The 25,055-nt window shown below is 36.4% G+C and overlaps 1 protein-coding gene across 1 annotated transcript; it reads left to right on the top strand.

Moving 5' to 3' along the window:
• Window positions 1-2,678: 2,678 nt before the first annotated feature.
• Window positions 2,679-24,075, top strand: LOC143853054 (CDPK-related kinase 7-like). The gene is made up of 11 exons (XM_077362767.1): window positions 2,679-3,801; window positions 5,085-5,215; window positions 6,915-6,956; window positions 7,083-7,191; window positions 12,930-13,008; window positions 13,100-13,396; window positions 13,932-14,044; window positions 22,244-22,351; window positions 22,431-22,493; window positions 22,604-22,771; window positions 23,575-24,075. Exons 1-11 carry the CDS (start codon window positions 3,301-3,303, stop codon window positions 23,710-23,712), a joined length of 1,749 nt encoding a protein of 582 aa, XP_077218882.1. The 5' UTR covers window positions 2,679-3,300; the 3' UTR covers window positions 23,713-24,075.
• Window positions 24,076-25,055: the final 980 nt, after the last annotated feature.

Genomic DNA, 25,055 nt, shown 5'->3' with positions numbered 1-25,055 from the left:
ACAGCACGGCCCACATCATAGGATGATCCAAACAGTCCATTTGTTGGGCCACAATGTAAATAGGTTCTGCTCCAAAAACCATTTCCATAGGATCATCCTAACCCTCCGATCTATAAAGGGACTGCACATTATGGAAACTTCTTTAGATCGGAGGGTTAGGGTTATACTATGGAAATGATTTTTGGGTCACTACGTATTTACCTTGTGGACCTACAAATAGACGGTTTGGATCATCCTATGATGTGGGCCTTACCATGTGTTTTTCAAAAATATGAGTTAATACAGCCACACATCATATAATATCTGAAGAAAGATAGGGCCCAATATGGATTGGCCACAAATATTAACTTGATTAGATGATCCTGACCGCCCAAGAAGTGCGTACAACTAAATTAGAACAAGACACTGGTCCGAAAAAAGGGGATTGAATGGACGGTAAAGATCATTCAGCTCATGAAACGTTTTGTGTGTATGGCTTGTCTACTGTGGGCCACACTAATGAACTGGGTGTTGCCCACCTTATGAATTAGCTATGGCTTCATGAGAGATCAACTATAGCAAGACAATCTCGGCTTGATCTGATGGCCATGTCTATATGACATCTTCTTCAGCATGGTTAGATCAAAGGTCTAGAATCATCTGGATGAGAATGGGATCAAAGGTAATATGCTAAACTTGTGATGACCAAGAATGTACATGAACCCGTTCGTTGTACAATGATGATAGTCTTAAAAAATATTTCCAGCTTCTCTAAGTTCATACTAAGCAATAAATTCTCAAATTGGATGATAAGATGGTTCAACTATGTTCCTTTTTGGGTTTTGACTACTCTATATTATAGCCCATTAGATGGATGGTCTCAATTTGGCAGAGAGAGAGAGAGATGGCAAGCTGAAGCCTCTATTTATGGATGGCAATGCATGGACCTAATATTACAAGGTTGCTTCTTGTTTTTTCAAAGTCAAGGATCTCTCTTTGCAATGGCAAGGAAATGCACAACTGTATCCCATGTTACTCCATGTTCACATTCACTTTTTTTATTTGACCAAATGCTTCTCATATTAGATTTCCCTATTTTCTGAACATATTTACAAAGTGCTTGATGCCTTTTGTGCACCAACTCTTTCTTTATCAGCTTTTCTACATTGGAAAAGATATTGGAGGGGATCAAAGGATGCCTTGTCTTTACCCTAGTCACAATCTTCCATAAAGTGGCATCATTTTAGCACTTAGTTTGCTTTTCCCAATTGTGGGTTCTTTGGTTTGCCAAAAAGAGACCCCATTGAGATCTTGTTTAAAGACACAAGTCTTAGGTTTTTCTTTTTCTTCCATGGATTTCTTATGCCCAAAAAAAAACATAGGGTTTTAGAATTGTGCAACTTTGTCTCAAGCATATGATCTTATTTGTATTGAGCCCCTCTTGGCCCCAGAGCCCATGATACGAAACAAACACTAACTACTTTTTTCCTTCTTTAAGTTGTTCCCAAAGACACCCAGGATTCGATTCCCTTGTCTTTGTTTGTACACCAGTCAAAATCTTATTAAAAAAACTTCTATTCGTGTCATATGATTGGTGTAATTTCACATTCATGCTTTGTATTATGAAGCATTAACCAAAATGTGGTATGGTTTGGAGGCTTGTTTCTTGGCCTTTAACAAATCTCTTCTTTCTAAAGAATGAACCGATTCTCTTGTAAACAGGAATTGTGTACGTATGTACTTATACGTACTTGTTTCCCAAGCATTCACATCATGGCACAAGTTAAACAAGAGTCCTGATTCTATAAGAATTCACGTATTTACCCCTAACACCAAAATGACTATACCAACAAGTATACCAGTAGAGTAGAGGTTGAGCCTTAACTCATTGGTTAAGGCTTTGTTCTGCAACCTTGAGGTCAGAACTTCAATCCCGGCTTACCTACCAAAAAAAGGGTGTACCAACTGAACCCATGTTCATGTTGCATTGTAACAAGACTCTTGCATGCATGATCCAAAACATTAATTATACAATTTGGTATTGCAACAATGTTATTGGCATTTCCCCCCATTATCCTAGCATTCTCACCCCCTTTTGTTTGTATTCTCTCGAAATGACTTCACGGTCAAGAAAAAGACAAACATAAAGAGCATTTCCTATTGATGTAGGAACTTTTGTAAATTATAATCCATCTTGGGATAAGGGTGTCAATTTTGGCTCGGGCTAGGAAGCTCGCTCGAGCTCGGCTCGAATTCTTAACTAGCCGAGCCGAGCTGGCTGGCCAGGCTCGTTAAGCTTAACGAGCCTGGTACCCAACCTTACATTAGTGGTACATATATTGCATATCATTCCATGCTCTCTCTCAATTGTGTGATTATTAGAAGGTACCCAATCTTACATGCATTTCTTTTCTATGAAATATCCAACCATTGTAGGAGATGAAGGGTACCATACCCTACAATTAAGGATACAAAAAGAAACCCTAACCAAATGAGAAAGGGGATTAGAGACATTAAAGCAAGTCAACATATTAACATGTAAAAATACATTGGAAAGTGGTGCAAAATACTAAGTCCAAAAGCAATTAATAGTGTATTATATACTAAAAAAACAGATATACATAGTTTTTTGGGACCAAAAGTACAGGCTGTAAGGAGCTAACTCAGCTAAGCCTGCATCCCAAAAACCCATTATTGGAGAAAGCTCTAATAAAGCTTAATCCCCCTCTAGACCACCTAAAAAAGCTGAAAAGCAAAAACGGGCACCTTCTTTCTTTCTTTCTTGCAGTCTCCGTTAGGCATCTTTCACTTTTTAGATTCTCTCTCCTTTCTTTTTCTTGGAAATTTCATTGGTTCCTTGTTTGGGTTTTCATTCATCAATCTAACCCTCTCCAAATTTCTTTAGAGGTGTTCTTCTGGTGAGAAAATTTATTATTTTTATGGGTTTTCTGGTTTCAAAGTTTTGTTGTTATGAAGAACAGTGGATTTTCTTGAGGTTTTAGTTACTGGGTTTTTTTTTTCCTGCTGAACTTATATTTCTGGGTTAGTTATAAACTAGTAATTGAAAATTTTTCCGGGATTTTATCAGTAAAATTGAAAACTGTTTCTGGGTTCTTTTCCTTGCTGGGTTTTCTGTATTGGGTCTCATTTAATTTGAGTAATTGGGAATTTATTGTTTGGATTTTAGTTTCTCCCACTTGTTAGGTTTTCTGTTTTTGCTTGTTTTATCTGTTTTTTTCTCTCTTATCTGGTTCTTAATTTTTGGGTTATTTCTTGTTAGTTTCTTTCTTTCTTTCTTTTTCTCTTTCAAATTTTGTTTCAATGGGACTCTGTAATGGAAAACACATCCAAAACCAAATCCCAAACCCTCAATACCCTAAAAAACAAGTAGAAAACCCTGTAGTTCCCAACACCATAGAACCCTCATCAAATTCAGAAACTAGCAATCCTTCAAACTTCCCTTTTTATAGCCCTAGCCCTTTGCCAAGCGCCTTCAAAAACTCGCCTGCAAATTCGAGAAATTCGACCCCTTTACGCATATTTAAACGACCTTTTCCCCCTCCATCACCTGCCAAACACATCAAGGCGTTGATTGCGCGTCGCCATGGTTCTGTGAAGCCTAATGGAGCTACTATTCCTGAAGGGTCTGAAACTGAATTGAGACTTGATAAGAATTTTGGATTCTCAAAGCAGTTCTTTGTTAAGTATGAACTTGGAGAGGAGATTGGACGTGGGCATTTTGGGTATACTAGTTCTGCTAAGCCTAAGAAGGGGGAATTGAAGGGACAAGAGGTGGCTGTCAAGGTTATTCCCAAATCAAAGGTTAGATTTTTTGCTTGTTTTTCTTATACAGTCTCACTTTTTTCTTAGGGTCTTTGTTTGGATTGTAGGAATTTTATGGAAAAGCTTGGAAAGGAAAAATATTTCTAAAATAGTGAACCAACACTATTTAATTTTTATTTAGAGGGACCTTCAATTTATGATAATATCCCTCTAAATTAACCATAATCATATTATTCACCTCTAAATTGTGGAAAGAAAAATATTTCCTGTCGGAAATGTCTTTTTTGCAATCCAAACAAGGCCCGGTTTATGGATCTAGGGGAAAAAATTACACAATGGAAAAAATCAAGGGTCTGGTCCGGTGGGTTTGTACTTTTCTTTGCAAACAGGGAAAATTTATGGATTTTAGAAAAAATTTGCATGGAAAATGGGTTAAAATTTGCATGGAAAATGAGTTTACCAAACACTGGAAAATTTATTTTCCTTTGAAAAATATTCCAATAAAATTTTCCATGCATCCAAACAGTCACTATTTGCTAAATGGTTGCTTGATTTCTTTTTTGTCATTTGTTTTTTTTTTCATTCCTTTTTTCTTCTGAAAGATTCATTCTTCCAATTTTTTCTTGCAGTATATTTCTTGTTTATTGTAGGTTCATTTAAAAGTCAGCATCTTCTTTTGTCCTATCCTTTTATTATTGGAGCTTTATTAAATAACTGCCCTGTCCACCTAAATATTCTTTCATAGAATGTTGTCATGTTCATTTCGTTGGTGCTCTGCTCATTTGCAATACCTTTATTTCAATGCATTTAAGAGCCATCATCTTTCTTTTGCTCCTTATTATGCATTGTTTTACATTCTTGAATTATATTTGTTTGAGCTAAAGTATGATGTCTGTCAAACAAGTTTTACTTTTTAGCATATTAGTCATGTGCTATTTCTTTAATGTTTTTTTATATTTAATTTCCATACATAGGGAGCTATTTATATCGTGGTAAGTTTGACCCATTCCGGCAAGAGAACCGTACAGAACACTGCTAGATGTTATTACTTCAAAGAATCTCATCTATGAATTCAGTTAGTTATCAAACACCCATGCATATATTATCTACTTTTTTATCTGTGATCTTAAGTCCTACTTTACTGACTTTGTTATGATGCTTTATATTTCATGGTTATGGCAGAAAAGTTTAGGTTTTATTTATATTTTTCTGATCTCCATTCAATCCTTAATTTGTAAAAGAAGATCTGTAGGTAAATAAACTATTTGGTGTAAAACCATCATATCCACAGTTTAATCTCATAGAAGGTAGTATTTTGGCAGATGACGACAGCCATTGCTATTGAGGATGTAAGAAGAGAAGTGAAAATATTGAGTGCTCTGACAGGGCATAAGAATTTAGTACAGTTTTATGATGCCCATGAAGATGAGGACAATGTGTATATAGTGATGGAGTAAGTACACATTTACTTACTGCTTTTAAGGGCTTCTTGTGTGGGACATTTGGAATGGTGAAAATTTCTCATGCTATTTTTTATGATTTTTATTGTTATTTTTTCCTTTCTGGTACTAGAAAGTGCCAAAAATACATAATTGTTGCCACATGTTTACATTTGGACACCGATATAAATTAGTGTTTCTTACTTCTCCTTAAAATTTATCTTGTTGGGTCTTTTCATTGTTGGATTGTTGTTTTGAATCCTTTTGGCAACATTTCCGATGATTTCGCTTCTCATCTTGGGTCCCAGAAATAGCAAAAGAAATAATGTTACTTCTGGTCGTAATATGTATACAATCATGCAGTGATTATTTACTTGCAGTTTAGATATTGATCTATACCTTTCCAATACTTTCCTTTAAATTAGATGTGATGCAAAAGAGTGTTTCCCGTGCGATTCAAAAAGATAAAAATAAAAGAGTGTTCCCCGTGATTTTAACCACTAATGAGCAAACAATTTTTTTATGTCAATTTATGAATAGAAAAATGCAGAGTGGTGTATCTCGCATGCGGCTAATTCTTTGTGCCCCTCTCAGTGTCATTTTAAGAATAGTTGTTTGTTGTGTTTGGGTGTCCCATCATTCTTTCTGGTCTTATACTTTTAGACGTTTAAGTAAAACTTTGATATTTTGACAATTTCTCTAAGGGCCATTTGGATACGCAGATGTTAGAATCCAGGTTTTTAGTTTGAAAACAGTGTAAAAGAGGGTTCATGATCTGGCTGCTGTATGCTGTCCTGGCAGCGTTTCTTGGATTTTAAGTAAGAAAACCAGGTTTTAGAAATCTCATGATGGGGGAGAGGTTTCTAAAACCTTGTTTTCTTACTTAAAATCCAAGAAACGCTGCCAAGACAGCATGCAGCAGCTTGACCATTAACCATCTTTTACACTGTTTTCAAACTAAAAACCTGGATTCAAAAATCCGCGTATCCAAACGGTCCCTAAAACTTTTTAATTTTGATAATGTTTCACGCAGTTTGGAAAGTCAGCTCTTCATCTTCGTTTCTAATTTGTCACCTTTTATGGCATGTAAAATTCATATCTCAGATGTATGTAATCAACTTTCTTTCCCTAAACTGTTACAAATATTTTGCAGTTCTCTATCTTTCTTTTATAGTTTTTTTAGAACAAATGGTAAGAATTTTAGTGCTTGAAAGCTTTCCTGCCTATTATTTTTGGGGAGCATAATACAGAGAACATAATGAACATAATTTATCTCTCATCAATATTATGAGGGAGCAGATACCAAGCCTATCGGGTTATGATGAAGGCAACCTTCTAAATTGCTGTTTAATGGAAGTTTAAGTCCGTATGAGTATCTCCTTTTTGTTCTCATATGGAAAAAATTCCAAACCTAGAAACGGAAGGCCAAAAATGTTATTGTATGATTCCCTTGTTTGAGTCCAAAAATGAAGTAGATTCTAAAAGTAGCCACAGGAAGAGTAATGTGCTTGATAAAAATTTAATTATATGGTTCGATCATAGTGATTTAGAGACTTCTTTCATTCAAAGTCCAAAACTGAAATTTATTTTATCAAAAACGTTCTGGAGGGACAATGCTACATGGTTTATCATTCAATTTACATCTTGAAATTGTGGAAACTTCTCTGGACACGTGAACTTTGGAGCTCACAAGCTCTTTTCTATACTCTTCAGGTTATGCAAAGGAGGTGAACTTTTAGACAGGATACTTTCAAGGTACTTTGTGCTTTAAATGCATATGTTCTTTAGCTTAGCGTTCAACCTTCGAAGTTTGAATTCAGAGTCTTCTTATTGATATGCCACCGTCTAACTAGGTTTCATTTTTGCTTATTGTTTTTCTAGGGGTGGGAAATACTCAGAGGAAGATGCTAAGGTTGTCATGGTCCAGATTTTAAATGTTGTTGCCTTCTGTCATCTCCAAGGCGTTGTTCACCGAGATCTCAAGCCAGAGGTAGTTGATTCTTAAACTTCAAAATCTCTAAATTGAACATCTGTGCTGAGTAGATTTTGAATCTATGTTAGGGGGACACTTCATTTCTTAAAAAAGTGCTGTGTTCGACACCTGTGTTAGACATTTGTCGAAGACACACATGGGCAACCTTCAATCCTTAACGCTTCAAATCAGCATGGCCACTGCCCTTTGTTTCCTCCATGATTCGTCTCTCACTCAGATGAAATATTGAATTCCAGTGTGTTGTTTGCTCAATGAAGGGCCATCAGGTAGGCTTTGGGGTTTTTCAATCAGGGTTTCTGTTTGAGACGGTTGCATGACGCTCTGCAGTCATTGCCAGCCTCGAGTACAGACGTAATTTCAATGGATTGCTTTGTTTCCTTTTTAGGGTGGCTGATGGGAGAGTGCTGAACTTGTAGTTGTGGTTTTAGGGGTTTCGATGTGGCGATGATTGAGGCACTGTTACAGTCCATGGCAGTTGAACTACTAACGGAGAGATCTGTGTTTGAAGGGCCTCCAACTTTGTACACTGGTAGAAAGGGGTCGGGATTGTAGCACAGCGGTTTTAGGGGATTCAAGTTTGGCCTAGGTGTGGTAGAGACCATGACTCTACCAAAAAATCTGCGGACATTGAGGATAATTCTAGACCTGAAACCTATTTTCTCTGAATTGCAATTTTGATGTTAGATCCCAAGAAACCAAGCTTGAAAATAGGGGAGGCTGTTGTAGATAAAGCACCTGAGGAGAAAACAGAGAAAACTAATTTATGGCCTGGGTATTGAGTTAAGGGTAAAGTTGAAATTTGCGGCTGAAAATTGGGTAAGAGCAGGAAGTAATCAATGATTCTGGTATTTTTTCACCGGAAACCATCTTCTAGTGGAGATCTACCATTTGATAATTCTTTCTAACAAATCTTTTAAATGATGTTCGTGGGCTCGTTTTCATATATGAAATTCAAGGGAAAGGTGATTGTGAACAGCAGGATGCTGGCGAGTCATCAATGCGGATAATGTGGTGACCTGTTTATGCTTGGGCTTTTTCAAGTTTGAGATCTGCTCATTCATATGAAATTTTACCTGATGAACCCTAATCTATATTTGGTTGACATGGTTTCAAGCTTTAAGGTGAGACAATTTGTTCGAAATGGTACCAAATCTTACATTTCCAGAGGATATCAATGACTGGATCTGCCCTAACGGAGTGCTATCAGCCAAGCCAGTGTCAATTGGAGTGTGACCATAGCCTAGTGGTTCGACCATGGAAGCGCGGCAGATTTCTTCACTTGTACATCATAATATGAGCTGGGGGGTGATTGGCGTCCTAAGGTGAGGTGGTGGTAGAGGGCGGAGGCACAGAGGAAGGGGAGGAGGGGTTGAGTAGACAACTGTAGTTTAGTCAATTTACATAAAAAACCTACTGGCCAACTAAAATTAGTGCTCCTATAAAAACTTTGAGGCGGGGGGGGGGGGGGGGGGGGGGGGGGGGCGGTGTATGTGTTACCAATTTCAACGCTCTTATAATATAATAGTCACATAGTTTTGATGCATTTCAGTTTATCCATATGTACTCCTTTATCTTATGCTTTGTTGAATGATATTGATTTAGTAATATATCTTTAAATATAGGTTCTGAGCATACCATGCTTTCCAGGATTGCAATTTTTTACACTATCTAAGTTACACAAGTCTTCATTGTGTGAGCTTTTAGTACCATTTCCTTGCCATGGTGATATATTCTGTTCTTGAGAAATTATCAACAAGTTCATTCCTGCTAATAAAACTTATGGCTTTTCTAATTGCTTTTGAAACAAAGAAAACAGAAAAATAAGAAGTGAAGGAGAAGAAGATAAGGACGTTTAGGCTCAATATAAAATGTAATTCTCTTTCTCCAGTGCTAGAGTAGAGAACGTGACCTCTTCATTAAATTAGAGTATACCTATGATCTGTGGACATGGACATGGACACGGGTGTCGCGTGTGGACACGGTAGACACGGGGACGCGGCTAGAAATGGGGACACGGATACATATTTACACAGTAAAAATCGATGGCAATATAAAAATTGTGAATTTAAACATTTAAAACAGGCAGATTTTGTGCAATTAAAGCAAGCAAATCAGTTGTAGTGTCAATTAAAAAGGAAAAGACAAGCAGGTTTTGTGCAATTAGTACAATAGGGTAGTGCCAAAATCAGTAGACAGAACACGTGTATTTAAAGTAGGCACTCACTTACCTTTGTTCAAATTTCCTAAAGGTACGGTTGAAAAGTGCGTTGTAATTTCAAGTTTCCCCTATTTTATGTGCTTGAAATATAAAAATTACTCCATTTCAAAAAAGATATATATAAATTACTTTTACAGGATTTGATGTTGACAACTTGACAGATGACCTAGAGCTGAAAAAAATAAGAGATGGTCAGACAAACAATGGACAAACAATGGAGTAGCTTCCAAAGTTCCAAGTAATAATAAATGAAAGATAAGAATAAGAGGCTAAAAGTAAAAGCTTACACTGTAAGGCAGCCACCTCAACCTTTCTGCATTCATCTCAGGTCACTGTCTGTGTCTGATAATGTGCAGGTAATAAATACACTCTTGCAAGATTAAAAAAACCCATCATAACACTGTCTTTATTTTATTGGATGCGTTGCTTATCGAAATAGGAAATTTGCTTCACAGAATATGGGTGTGTCGACACGTGTCCGTGTCAACACGTGTCGACACGGGTCAATTGCCAAAAACTGCCGTGTCCACGAATCATAGGAGTCTACATTTTTTTAATGTTAAATTAGAGTTTACATAATATATGGGTTTCCTTTTTAGTAGGATAACCTTCCAAAAATGTCTAAGGGATATTTACAATCAATTTACCATAGATACAATTAATCAACATGTATATGAGGAGGGCTAACTATCTTTCTATCTTTAGAGAGATATGATTAGGATCGATTTCCATCTTTAGAGGTTGCCATCTGTAGAGAGATATGATGATGATTGATCTAATCTTTTGAGGCTCTATTAGCTCCTTCATTTGTGGTGAAGACTCTCATCTGGATTTCGGCCGTGATTTTGTACCGAAATGTTTCCGAGATTTCGGCTGAAATTTCGTACGAAAACTGAAATAGAAATTTAAAACCGTGCCTAACACAATCACTTCCTCTGCCAAAACTTTACTAATCTTGCAAAGGAATTCCCATAAACCAGTACTTCTGTCCACCTAATCATCACGCATCATCAGTTTACACAGGAAGTCATGAAAAGGCATAATAGTCCACACAAATGGCTGCACGACGACAGTCCAAGATAGCCCACATAACTCAACTCCACAATCCACACGGGACAACACAACCAACCCAGTCTTCGGTTGAGCATGCACAAATAGTGATTAGTGAATAGGGAAGCATACTAGCTACTCTACATGAAGCCACAAACTAGGGTAGAAAGATAACATCACCTCAAGAGAGGCAGCTCAGTCCTACAAGGAGCCCATGAAAAAAATTGACACCAAATCGCCAAAGGTATAGGAGCCCATGAAACAAAGCACGAGTCTTCAAGGAGACACAGTAGTGCACACAAAGAGAAGCCATCTTCTTTTGAAGGGATAACAGTCCCTACTAATGCACATAAATCCATATGAAGGAATAGTAGTCCATATGAAGAGATGATTCCTTCACTTACAGACACATCAACCCTCTCTTGGACACATCAGTCCACACTTACGAATAGAAATCTATATAGAGAGCGATTCACATCTCAAGCAATAACAGGATTATCAATTGAAACACACTAGGGCATACCATCCCATTAGATTAACGAGTGTTTAAAAATGCGGATGCGACGCGGAACTCGGCCGAAGAAAAATCCTTGTCGACTCGGTTGCGACACGGCCAAGAACATGGTTGATGCGGCTGAGTACTCGGTTGATGCGATCATAATTCGGGAGAGTCAAAGGAGTTTTTATTGACTCTGTGGGGCAAAACGCGGAATGCGGCCAAGGTAAAAGGGAGTCGATTCGGGGAGTCGACTTTGAATTGGGGGAGTTTTAAAACTATGAGATTAACCCTTGGTTTTCATGAAGAAAGAGGAGAAAGAATGTTAGTCGTAGAAAATAGGGGCTTCAAACAAGAAATAGGAGATGATTAAGGTTACGAAAAACTAAACAAAAAGATTAGGTTAAGAAGTTACTATGAATAGGATAAGATTAGGGTAATATATAGTAGAGCTGGGATTTTGAAAGATACTAGGGGATGGTTTCAGATTGGGAACATATCTCTTCGAACATACCTCTTCTTGATCTAGATCTTATCCTTCTTCTAGATCTTGGCTGATCTAATACCGGTAATTTCTATTGACATAAAGAAAAGAGAAAATATGAAGTGAAGGAGAAGGAGATAAAGACGTTTAGGATCAATATGAAATGAATGCCACTTTCTCCATTGTTAGACTAGAGAATGTGAGCTCTTCATTATATAAAATGTACATAGTATATAGGTTTCCTGTTTAGTAGGATAACCTTCCAAAAATGACTATGGGATAATTACAACCAATATACTACAATCAATGACATGTATATGAGGGGGACTATGTTGCAATCTTTAGAGAGTTATGATGAGGATCGACTGCCATCTTTAGAGGTTGCCATTTTTAGAGAGATATGATAATTACTGGTTTAAGAGGTTCTATTGGCTCTGTCCTTTTCTGGTACCCAATCAAAATATATAAAGTGAGTGGGAAGAACCCTATGATTTAGCTGACGCTTTGAATTTTCATCAGACGCATGTCGACACGATCGACACTTCTTTCAACATTGTAAACGTACTGGTAGAACTATCAGGCTTAATGTGGGCGCGCCGAGACGCTGTACTATTGTTTCTAAGTGAAGTACTATTTATTATCAAATATTATGTTTACCCTCTCTTTTATCATTAACTTTTATTTTATTATTAACTCTTCTTTTAACTCGGCTGTAACTAATATTTGTTGTTAACCCCCTCCCATAAATCTAAAACACTAAATAAATACTCTTCCAGTAGTATATTCATTGTATCCTATCGGTCTCTCTTTCTTGATGCATATTGCAGACTGTTGACTAGAGTAGAATGATGAATGCATTGTTATTTGAAAATATCATCTCTTTTTTAATCAAGGTTAAAATCTCTATGTAACTCTCTATGTTCAGCATTTGCTTTATAAAAGGATATTTGAATTTTCGAGGGTTATCCCATTGTAACTGCAGTAATTTGTTTTAAAAATCTTGCTATGACATTAGGTCAAGCTTTCTTTCTAATTATAAACTTTGTACTAAGTTTGTTTTAGCTTTTCCTTTTCTATCATCTACTTTTGACCTTTACACTGGGCTTCTCTTCTACTCTGTACTATTAGCACATGAAATTTCATGTTATTTTTTACCATTCAAAAAAAAATTCCATGCTATTTTAACGAGAAATGAAAAGAATATACCACAGTATTTTGGATTTAGAATGACATTTCCGGCTGGGTTATTTACTGTGGAGTGTGGACTACTTAAACTCGTGGTAAATTGACAACAGAGCTGATGTTTGTTGCACTGCTTCCTGAATAGGTGATTTTGTGATTATTGCCTTCTCACTTGTGTAACTTCTCAATATGGTATCAATCTCACTGTTTATTGCACAATTATTTCCTTACGGAACTATGAGTCCTTTTTACTGTTACTGTCTCCCCTGATTATCTTATCTTGATATGATTCCTTGTTTCTTCAGAACTTTCTTTTCACTTCGAAGGATGAGAAATCTCCGTTGAAGGCCATCGATTTTGGCTTGTCAGATTTTGTAAAGCCAGGTTAGTATGAAGCTCATCTTCCTCAATTTGTATTTTATTATTCATTTAATACTAAATATTAAAAGCTTGCATCTAATTATGTGATGCACAGATGAGAGGCTGAACGACATTGTAGGGAGTGCATATTATGTTGCTCCAGAAGTCCTCCATAGATCTTATTGTACTGAGGCAGACATGTGGAGCATTGGTGTGATTGCATATATTCTTCTTTGTGGGAGCCGCCCTTTTTGGGCCCGGACAGAGTCAGGCATTTTTCGAGCTGTCCTGAAGTCAGATCCAATCTTCGAAGAAGCACCTTGGCCTTCTTTGTCAGATGATGCAAGAGACTTTGTAAAGAGGTTGTTGAATAAGGATTATCGTAAACGATTGACTGCTTCTCAGGCTCTCAGTAAGTTATTTTATGCCTTCATATCAAGGTTTTAAATGTCGGTTTCGGTGCTGAAACCGAAATTTTTTGGTTTTGGCCGAAATCATATTTTACAAGATTTCGGTGGAAATTTCGGCAATTTCGGCAATTTTGGTGGAAATCTTAAAATTTCGGTGGAAATTTCCTTTCACCGAAGAAAGGCGTTATTTATCTGTTATACTTTAACACTCCCCCACACGTGTGGCCCACTTGGCAAACACGTGGCACATGTGGTCCCACTTTGGGCTGACCATCTCACGTGGATTTTGCTATCCTGGAGGTTTGAACTCGAGACCTTTCGCTCTGATACCATGTTAACTTACCAACTTCTCCAAAAGCTTAAGCTGTTGGAGAAAGGTGTTATTTATCTTTTATACTGTAACATGTACTTTTGGTGTCGGCCCTCGCCGAAATCCGAAATTTTGGCTGAAATTTCAAACCTTGGTTCATATGATCATAGATCATCAATATTGTATTCTAAAAATGCTAACATCTGCAACCTGATTTCCATGCTTAGGTCATCCCTGGTTACACGATTGCCAAGATATTAAGATTCCTTTGGATATTATAGTCTACAGACAAGTAAAAGCATATATCTGCTCATCGTCTCTTCGGAAGGCAGCTTTGGGGGTATGCCTTTTTTTCCTTTGAAACAACTCATTATGTTTCATTTCATTTTATTCCTTTTTTGCATTATGTATGCATGTGGACCTTCTTGCTCCTTAGTGTAGTTGGCTGAATGCAGCATTGAAGAATTCTAGGTAACTCAAATTGTATTATTAATTGATGCTTGCATCATTTTAAATAAGTCGGTACATGTAAAGTATTTGTTGTTATATCACTTATTTGGACTTTGCATTCTTGCTTTAAAAGTTAAATGTACAGCTGGATTAATGCGTATCATTGGTAAATAAAAACGGATAATGTGACCAATTCAATCGAAATAACATCACTATAATGTGACCATCACTATAATGTAAAAAAAAAACATCACTATAATGTGACGTTGAGGTCCGATTGGGGTGGCAGATGCTAACTAGGCGGAAATCCGTTCTATTCATCAGGGAATTAAATGCTCCACAATGTGGATTTGAACAAGGTAGTGATTGAAGGGGATTCTCTCAACGTCATATCTTAAGTTGTATACAGATCACTAAATGGTTATCATCGAGTGCATGATATTTAACAACCCGGATTTAGGGCAAATTTTTTAGACATGATTTTTTTTTTAAAATCCCAAAATCTGAATCGCTACCCCAAAAGGGAAACAAGCGGACTAAAAAAACCCAATACAACTCACAAGGTAAAGGCACTTTGCCCGACAAGGCCACATGGCCAAACACTTTTTCCTCGATCCCTTTAAACTCCCTTATTTTGTGTTAATGTCATCGTGTCAAGCTACAAGAACTGTAGTAACCGAGTCAGAACGAGTTGAACAAGATCCCTTAGTGGGCTCACATAATAAAAGGGCACAGTAATGAAATTGCATTATAACAATGATCCTTATATCAATGAACAGAATAGGCAACAACTTGAATAGAGATATGGAAATCGAAATAAGAGCATGAGTACGATAGTCAAAAGACATGAGAACAAACAAAGAGGACATCAATGGATCATAGTAGAGATAAATAACAGAAGAATCAAAACCTCGTATTGGAGGAAAAACATATATAGGCACCGAAAAAAAGTCACATCGTATACCAAAGTGTACGGTCTCAAATCCAAATCATCATATGTATATATCACAAGTCATCATCACCTGGCCGAAGCGGGTGGAAGCATAGGTCTTTATATATATGCCATTCATATATATAGGTCAATAATGTTACCATACGGCGACAATGAATATATGCATAAGATCATACGTCTTTTTTTCAAATCAAATCCTTTCAAAACTCTTTTTTTTTTTTTTTTTTGAAATTCTAAGGGACAAAAATATGATGCATGAACATAGGGAACAAAACTATAATATCAAATCATTAAAGGAATCATTATTATGAGAATCCACTATCACTTGCCTTAGTGTTTGACTGTGGAAGGAGATGGAAGGCTCTAAGTATCAATCGAGAAGCAACCCTGTATAGTTTACATATCAAGCGTGTTACCAATAGTTCAAGTGTTCAATTCTTTTGTACTAAACTTGTTCGTATTTATACCAAATTTATTATTAAAACTCGAGAGGCTTCAACTCAAACCTAACAGTTGATTTCTTCGTAAACCAATTGTTATAACATATTGTATCATTATTTATAAATCTGATTTCTTTTGAAAATTAAAATAAAATGATTATTTAACTCTTTTTAGGTGCTGATTTTAATGAAAATCAGCCCTTTAAGGCTTACATAATACACACATATACTATCTCTTTCATGCAAAACCATATAGGTATATTCTATAATAATTTTATCGAAGATGTGTGTATACAAAACAACTCATTTAAACACCCATACTTGTTGATTTTCTTGGAAATCAGCACTGTAAGACTTAGATACATTATTTATATATCACATACATTACATAAAACACTTACATGAGTTATATAACTTATATACGATAAAATCTTTACAAAACAGTCATTAAACACGCTGTTTTTTTGCTGATTTTGTTGAAAAATTACCATAAAAATCATATATAACACACCTATGCATCATATCTTTCATGAAAAACATCTTACATAATTTATATGAGAAGTATTCGATAAAATCTCGGAAAAACAATCACTTTTAAGCGCTGATTTTAAGGAAAACAATGACAAATCCTCTAGAAAATCACACGTATAGGTTTAGACATCCAAAAATAATTTCTACTATACTCTAGATTACTCAAATTGGGATTTTTCGTAAGTAAATACAATACATATATTTTTAAGGCATAAAATTTAAAATAAGTTTCTTGATTTAAAAGAAAGTAAAGAAATCAATAAAACATTATTTGAAACCCTAATTAGGTTGAATTAAGATAAACAAAAGCAAAAACTTTGAATTTAAACAAGAAATTACGAAAAACATAGTTTTCGGGCACTTATTCGAAGACGAAAACCCAAAACGACGAAAACACCAATTCTTCTCATTTTCTTCTCTTTTCATTTTTTTCTTCTTCTCTCTCTCTCTCTCTCTTGGTGTGCACAAGTGGGGTTACAAAAGCCCATTTTTTGGATTTTTAATAGCTAATGAGTTTTATGCTTAAAGTAGGTTTCCCAATTAGATTCAATGTTAAAAGTTAGTTTCCTAATCTAAGTCATCCACAATTAGCAAGAGTCTATCTTTATTAAAACTCCCTAAGGGTGTACTTTATCAAATTTAACAACTAAACTATAGTTTTAAATAAAAATAAAAACCCAAAAGCTGTCTAATAAGACAAAACTCGTAACTATGCTTAACCCTAATAAAAAAAGGTCATAACTTGCTCAAATCGCGTCCGAATCGCTAAATCTTGTGTCTGTTAGATAGGTATTCGAAATACCCATCTACCAGGATCAAAATCATGTCGAACGGACAAGATTTGATGCCCCAAAAATTGGTTATACTAAAAAAAATGAAAATACACTGTTGTGATTTTTGGTCTGGGGAATGGGAATCTACGGTCCAGATTTAATTAAGGTTATTAACTTTCTAGGCCTGTGTGGGGCCAGGCTTTATATGATATGATTGATTTATTTGTTGCATACGCCATATAGCATTTGCTACTATTTGTAATTTTGTACGTGTGCTTCATCAGTCTAGCCGAAATATGTTGGACTCACCCGTTGACATCGCATGGAAACTAACCTTCTATACTCATGTGGGGTAGTAGATTATTGTGCCACACTAAGATGCTAAGGTATTCCAAGCCGGCAAGAACTCTCAAGTTCTCTCCTCTGTGATGTGAAGCGCTGGGTGTAACAATTAGTTGACTAGCGGCTCTCTAACATCCAAAATATGGCGATAAGAATGTTATATAACTTGGACTCTTCTGATTATACCAAGGTTTTAAATTTCGGTTTCAGTTTCAGTCGTCATGGAAAGGATAACATTTCTTTTTTGGTTAGAAATTTTGGTGGAAATCCTGTAAAATCAAAAAAACGTATGGAAACACATGCAAATGATAGTAGGGAACACTACTAAATCCCTTCAATCAAAATGTATCTACAAGGGGAGGTTATTTTATTGCTGTAAATAGCTAAGTCACAAATATCGTTCTTGGGAATTTCTCCGCAAGGGAAAATCTCGGGATATGCTAATTTTTTTTTATTTCTTTCGGGTTTATATCAGGAAAAAACGATAAAATACAATTATGTAAGAAAAATATAAATATATAAAATTTAAGAAAAATATAAAATAAAAATATTGTAAAAATATCAGGATAATATTGGGATATTATCGCGATATTTTACGATAAAAATGAAAATTTCGCTATATTTTTAGAATCACGGGATTATTTCAGGTTTTTTCCGTTTTATCAAAATATTGGAGGTTGTCCATGCTCCAACTGCGAGGGACTGGAGTCCCGTCGAGGCGTTCTAGCTGGTAGGCCCCTGGGCGGAGTGCTCGAACGACCCTGTATGGTCCTTCCCATTTGGGCGCGAGCTTCCCGGCATTGCGGGGGTCGGATACCTCCGCCCGTCGTAGTACCAGGTCTCCGGGTTTTACCGAGCGTTTTTTTACTTGGGCGTTGTAGTACCGTGCCACCCTCTGCTGGTAGATAATGTACCATTCCCTCAAATCTCTCCCTTCATTAATTAAGGCTGCATTAATAGTTTGAATATTCTCTTCCTCTTAATTTAATCCATCTCCTTCCCACTATACCATATGAAACTCCTTTTTTGGTAATTCTCTCTCTCTCTCTCTCTCTCTCTCTCTCTCTCAATTGATTAGATCACATCTCCCTCCCACCCAATAAAATCTCATCATTTAAAAAAAAACAAAAACAAACAAACAATAGAAGTAGCTCTCTCGGTTGGACATGGATTCAATTGAGAGAGAGAATTGTATTTACGTAAATATTTGTGTGTGTGTGTGTGAGAGAGAGAGAGAGAGAGAGAGAGAGAGAATTGTATTTACATAAATGTTTGTGTGATAGAGAGTTACCATAAAAGAGAGTTTTGTATGAGATATGGTGGGAGTGAGATAGGATTCAATTGAGAGAGAGAGAGAGAGAGAGAGAGAGAGAGAGAGAGAGAGAGAGAGAGCTTTTCTAAACAATTAATGCTATGGAGGGAGAGATTTTAGGGATTTGTCCATTGCAACCTTAATATCTCTTTCAATCAAAAGTAATATAATTAAGGGTAAAATGGGTAGAGAAAATAATTAAAAGCAATTTAAGGCACCGGCCGATGCTATTGGTAATTAAGGAAATTTTGGGGGGTTTCTTGTAGATACTATTTGATTTAGGGTCTTTTTAATAGTTTTCCCATGATATAATTTTAAGGCCACAACAGAAAATGCTTGAACAAGTACAAGTACACACAGAAACCATCACATAAGCAAGACAACCATCCATAATGGTTTAACAACATCGAACACCTAGTGACATGCATTGTCACACATGTCTAATAATTCAATACATACCACATTTCACATGTAATTCATATAAACATTCATATATAATAAGCCCTCACATGTCACAAGCAATTTATATAAATATAATTATGCAACACACGGCGATATAGTATACCAATAATACACTTAAGGTTTTGGTTTCATTATGTGTTTCGGTTTCGGTATGCATTTCGGTGGGGATAAAAGCATAAATATTTTGGTTGGATACTTCTACAACACATCTTGATAATTCAACATCTCGACGGTCTAGAAATGCATGTCTGCCCCTATATACTGTGGACATAAACACATTGTTCCTATCATTATTGGGCATGAGGTGTCGTAGGGACCCAAGGAAATCATTCTTGCATACCTTTTTTCATATTAAACAGTTACAAATGATGCATCTATGTATTCATACTTTCTCCTACTAGCTGTGTCTGACACACGTATGCAACACGAGTGTCAGACATGGAAACTTTTTAGAAAATGAATCGTTTTCATTACATAATTTTGCCTATATTTCTCATAGAAGATCTCGGGATTTCATTGGTCAATAAAAAAATTTCATCTGTAAGTGTGTTTGCAATAAGGTATCCTGTCTCTTGGAGAATAGACAGCCATGCAGGTAGCTGCATTGATGTGCATGTACACGCATATGGTTCCTGACACTAAGGGAAATATTCCTGACACTAAGTTCTCACATTTTTCCACTGATCAGAAATCATTCATCTGATCATCTTGATATAACTCTTGGGTAGTGCTTAATGTTGAAGAAAATGGATAATTTGCAATCAAAAGATTATGTTCGAATTTTGAAATGCTTAATGACAAGCTTTATCTAGTCTGCCATTGGAAGTTGAACTCTTGCTTAGCCTTAAATCCAATTTGTATGAAGTGATGGAACCCGCCTCTTAATTTATGATTTTCGTTATCACTAATTGCATTATTATGAACACCAACATATTTTGGGCATAACTCTTAAAAAAAAGAATTGCCCCCCGCCCCAAAAAAAAAAAGAATTGCTCCCATCTTCAAAGTTTCTGAATAGATCCACTTCGATCATATTTTTGTTGCCAAAAAGTAAATCATATTTGAAGTACTTAGATGATTATATATAATGGTATATCTGCATGTATTATTAAAACATATATCTGTACATCTTTGCTACTTTTTAGCACTTACTCAATATACCCTGAGTGAATTTACGCTATACATGGTGGGCCATGTTGCTCATTTCTCAACAAAGACTAATATGATTTATGAACTGTCATTAGAACTAACTGGGTATTATTTTATTTTTTTTGAAGTATGACAAATTTTATTAATATTAGGATTGCAGTCGGGACCAGGAATCCCGACCTGCTCTACAGGATACTAACAAGCAACGACCAGGGCACACCCGAGCCAATTCAAAATACAAAAATTGAAATAACCCAGCCTTTACTCTCTTTCTTTCCACCCCTTATTGTCTTGACAACTCCCGTAACAATCTAGTACCATTACAGCTGTGTCTTTTCAAACTTACGTGTACTCTCTTTCTCGCGCAACCCTCCAGGAGAGGGTAGCAAAATTAGGGTATCCAGACAAGAAAGTCTAAACGAAGGACAAAATCTCTCAAGCCATGACTAATGAATAGAATTCTGGACAGATAATTTTCAAACCTATTGGACATATTAGCTATCTTGGGTGACCCTTAACAGGATTTACCATCTACAAGTTTTGTTAGTGACCTTCCATGCTTGGGGTCCCTCGACAAATTTTACCCCTTCCCCTATTTTCCTCGTTTAAAATCTCACTTAATCAGAATAGACATTAATCCTCCCTCAAAATCTGATCCCTCCTCATACAAGAACTACCACTCATGATTCTTCCCTGGTTTTTTTCCCCACTTCTTTTTCTGTAATCTCCTTTTCTTCATTATCTCTATTCGCCATTGCAAAGAACATGTCTTTGGTTGCTTCCAAGTTCTCCTTGTATTTAATCCCAAAGGCATCTCCCATTGATAAGAAATCAACAAACTCATTTGAGACAGAAACTTCATTGAGTGATTCTCCTGGGTTATCCTCAACCCGCTTTTCCTTACCTTTGGGGACCCTACCAAGCCCTTGAGGTTCCTCCGAAAGATGAACTTCTTCTTGCCCTACCAAGTCTGGTACAAGATCCACCTTAGACCTAGTAATCTCCAGGTCCCTGATCACGGAGCTTCTTCCCTCCTCCCACAGGCGTCGGCGAGTGCGTCTCTCCTTTTCTAATACTTTGCTAAACATAGGGAGCTCAAGGAGGTTTGGTTCAATTTCATGTCACTTGTTGATTCAGAGTGATAAAGGTCAATGCCGGCGGAATTGGAAGATGTTCTCCTTAACTTAGCCCAACGCTTCTTTAGCGGGCTAAGTGAAATCTCACAGGGGGTGGGAGATTCCTTCCTAGCTAACTTTTCGTTATAGCGTAGATCCTTCAAAAGTTCAATATCTCCGCCTTCAAAAGAGAATTCCTGGGCACTAGGGGTATCTACACCCCGACTTGGTCCCTTTGTAGAAGAATGACCGGGTATTTATTCAACCACACTTTCTGTGTTTTGGCCATTACTCTTAGTAGAAGAATGACTCCCATTTCCATGCAACTCAACTCAACTCAACTAAGCCTTTGTCCCAAACTAGTTGGGGTCGGCTAATGAATCCTTTAGAAAATTTTCATGAAGAAGGTGAAAGAATCTACAAGGACTCCCATATCCATGAGTTCCAAAAAAAAAGACACACCAAAGTTTCTAAATGGGCTCCACTTTGACCATATTTAGATTAACTGGATGTAGTCTTTAATTTCTGGTGCTGAGGTTTCCTGCACTCACACACTGCAGAATTATGCATCTGCATGTTTATTTAATCATATGTATATGGTGGTCGTGCATGTAGTTTTGTGGAAATACACGTGCAGAAAAAGTACAGTGGGACCTACCTAATTTGAATTATCTAAGCCATTCGTTGGTTAGCCCCAGCCATAAATCCTAACCCTTCTATTTGTGGAGGTTTTTATATTGCCATTTTTTGGACTTTTTGAGCCGTCCTTTTTACACCAAATACATCAGAGGGTTAGGATCATCCCATGGAGAAGATTTTGGGGCACAGCCTGTCTCGAAGGGGTTCAACAAATGAATGGTCTAGATTATCCAAATAGGTGGGCCCACTTTACTGTTTGTGCGTGTATTTCCACTGAAATACACTTGCTACCACCTATAATTTCTCATAAATTTGTGCCTGCTTTCAATCGTTTCTCAATAAAACACTAGATGCATCTCTTTTATGTGTGATAGGCCCTTGCAAAGACATTGACAGTACCTCAGCTCTCTTATATGCGAGAGCAATTTACATTATTGGGTCCAAACAAAAGTGGTTGCATCTCGATGCAGAACTTTAAGACGGTTAGTTCTCTATTTTTTGGTGCTCTCTCTACTTTTTCATTGACTACTTAATCATTCTAAATGATGCTGGAATTGACAGGCCTTGATGAAACACTCAACTGATGCCATGAAGGACTCACGTGTTCTTGATTATGTTAACACGGTAGTGACTGCAGGGTCCTTTGTTTTCTTCTTTCTTTCTTTCTTTCTTTTTCCAGTTATGTGATGTCTAAATGTAACCATATATTTACATTTATGATGCTATGGTTGCAGGTCAGTTCTCTTCAATACCAAAAATTAGATTTTGAAGAATTTTGTTCTGCTGCCATAAGTGTGCATCAGCTGGAAGGATTGGATACTTGGGAGCAACATGCACGTCGTGGATATGAACTCTTTGAAAAGGATGGGAATAGACCAATAATGATTGAGGAACTTGCATCGGTATGATTCTTATACCTGCCAAGATTACAGTTTTATGTTTTATTCTTCCACTATAAATAATAAATTCCTTTCATATGGGTATCGGTGAACATCTGGACAAATATGTGAGAAGATTTTGAAAATCACCAGATATTTGAAAAATAAAAAATGATATCTTCTCCTGATAAATATAAAAAGCGACGTCTTTTCTGAAATTTACAATATTTTTATTATTATCTCGACATTTTTTCTAGATTTCATATAATTTATTTTTATATGTTAAATCTTTTCTGTTGCCTTTATTTGTTTTTTTTTTCTGCACGGTTTTCACAACAATATCCCAAGAAAAACTTCAAAAGTTGAAATTGTTTGAGAAATTCGTGGAACAATAATTTTCCCTCTTTCAGGAATGGATTGCATTTAATGGAGTAGGAATTATATGGTGTTCAGACCTATTTCTTCAAAGAAAAATAAGAGCATGCAAAAAAAGCACATGCTCTGATTTTGAAGCATTGTCTGGTTCTACCATTCAAAAAAAGAAAGAAAGCACTGTCTGGTTCATACATGTCTATTAATATACTAATAGATTGCATAAGCTTATATGATATTTATTTGTATGAACTGCTTTATTTGTGTTTTTGAATTCACATGAAAGCACACTGGGTTTCTTTATTTTGCCAAAAAGTAGAGTTCTTGTGCGTATTTAGTTATCTCTCTTGACTATATCACTATGCCCAAGCACCCAGGATGTTTTTCTTTTCTTTAATATGTAGTTGTGTACTCTGTACAAAGAAAGAATTCGGTTGAATATTTTGTTTTATCAGGAACTTGGGCTAAGCCCGTCAGTCCCTGTTCATGTTGTTCTCCAAGACTGGATAAGACAATCAGATGGGAAGCTTAGTTTCCTGGGATTTGCTAGAGTTCTACATGGACTGTCTTCGCGCTCAATTCCAAAGGCATAAGGAAAACAAACATTAACTGTGGGATTTCACTATTCATTTTTCGTATCTCGCTGCCATTGGTGAGAAGCTGGAGGGGCTTTATGCCCAGTTGAATTGAGGCGTGTGAAGCAATGCGGAGCAGAGGGGAAAGTGAGAAGAAGCCATTAGAGCTGAACCAGAGCAAAGTCATGAGTGTTCACAAGCGCGGTATGTCCTCTTCTGTATCCCATGTTTTGTGTCTTGTTGTTTTAGGAGGATGTACAGATGAGATAGATATTATAGTTTTAGAAAGTGAAGGGAAGTGAGTTGTGTTTGTGCTTTTATTCCCTTATGTACCATTTTCAACTTTTTTCTCAATAAAATATGATCATAGAGTTCTTTGCATGGGTGATTATGGGAGAGTTGGTTTGAGTCCTGAGAGCTATGTTACACAAGGATTCTTTCGAATGGCTGAAGTATCCATGTTGGATGCGTCACGGATTCCAATACTTTAAGATTCACGGTGCACTGTTAGGTCTTTTTTATCTATCTTGATAGTAAAAATTTTATACGAAAATGAGTAGGACGACTAGAGAACTTTTCTAGTATGTTGGCCAAAATTACAGTCGGCGCCCACATTGTTTGGGTGATGCAAACCATTCATCTGAGTGGCCTTGACATAGATAGGGTGTGCTGAAAAAATCAGCTCCATAGGATCATCCCAACCCTACGATTTGTGGAGGTTAAAATGGACAGCTATAAACGTACACAAATCTATCCATTTTTTAGCTCCACAAATCGAAGGGTTAGGTTGATCCTATGAAGTATCCATGTTTAATGCTTTGGAAAGTCCAAACAACGTGGGCCCACTGTATTTTTGGCCGGCGGACCATAGACACTTTCCTCAATAAAATATTATATTTACGTAACCTATTAAAATTTTCAACATACTATTTGTCATAATTAAAGTGTGATTTGATTAAAATATTTTGACGAATCCATGAATCTTTCTTTTTGAGGTTTGCGGAATCAAATACCTGTGTCTCGTACCTATACTAATGCAACAACATAATCTGAGAAATATTCCAAAATTGATTTGTGTTTTCATTAGATCTCGTTTAAAGGAGTACTCAACAATGATAGGTAATTTTTAACTCATCTATTTATAAATTTGAGGAATGCTAAACTCAAGGGTGCCCTTGCAAAAATCAGATGAAAGGGCGCCCTCCTTGGTTGCTCATCACCAAAGTGCATTTAATGTTCTTTGACCTCTCCATTTTATAAATTTCTCGGCAGTTTGTAAACTATATTATTTCTTATAGGGAAATGATATCTGCACTCCCTTTTCTTGATGAGGGCGTGTCTTATTCTATTAAATGCGTTTC

This window comes from Tasmannia lanceolata, unplaced genomic scaffold (genome assembly GCF_043159265.1).
Source record: "Tasmannia lanceolata isolate RefF3 unplaced genomic scaffold, GAP_Taslan_0.1 ptg000019l, whole genome shotgun sequence".
Classification (NCBI taxonomy): domain Eukaryota; kingdom Viridiplantae; phylum Streptophyta; class Magnoliopsida; order Canellales; family Winteraceae; genus Tasmannia; species Tasmannia lanceolata.
Note: the sequence above shows the minus strand (reverse complement) of the source record. Positions and strands in the feature narration are given on the sequence as shown.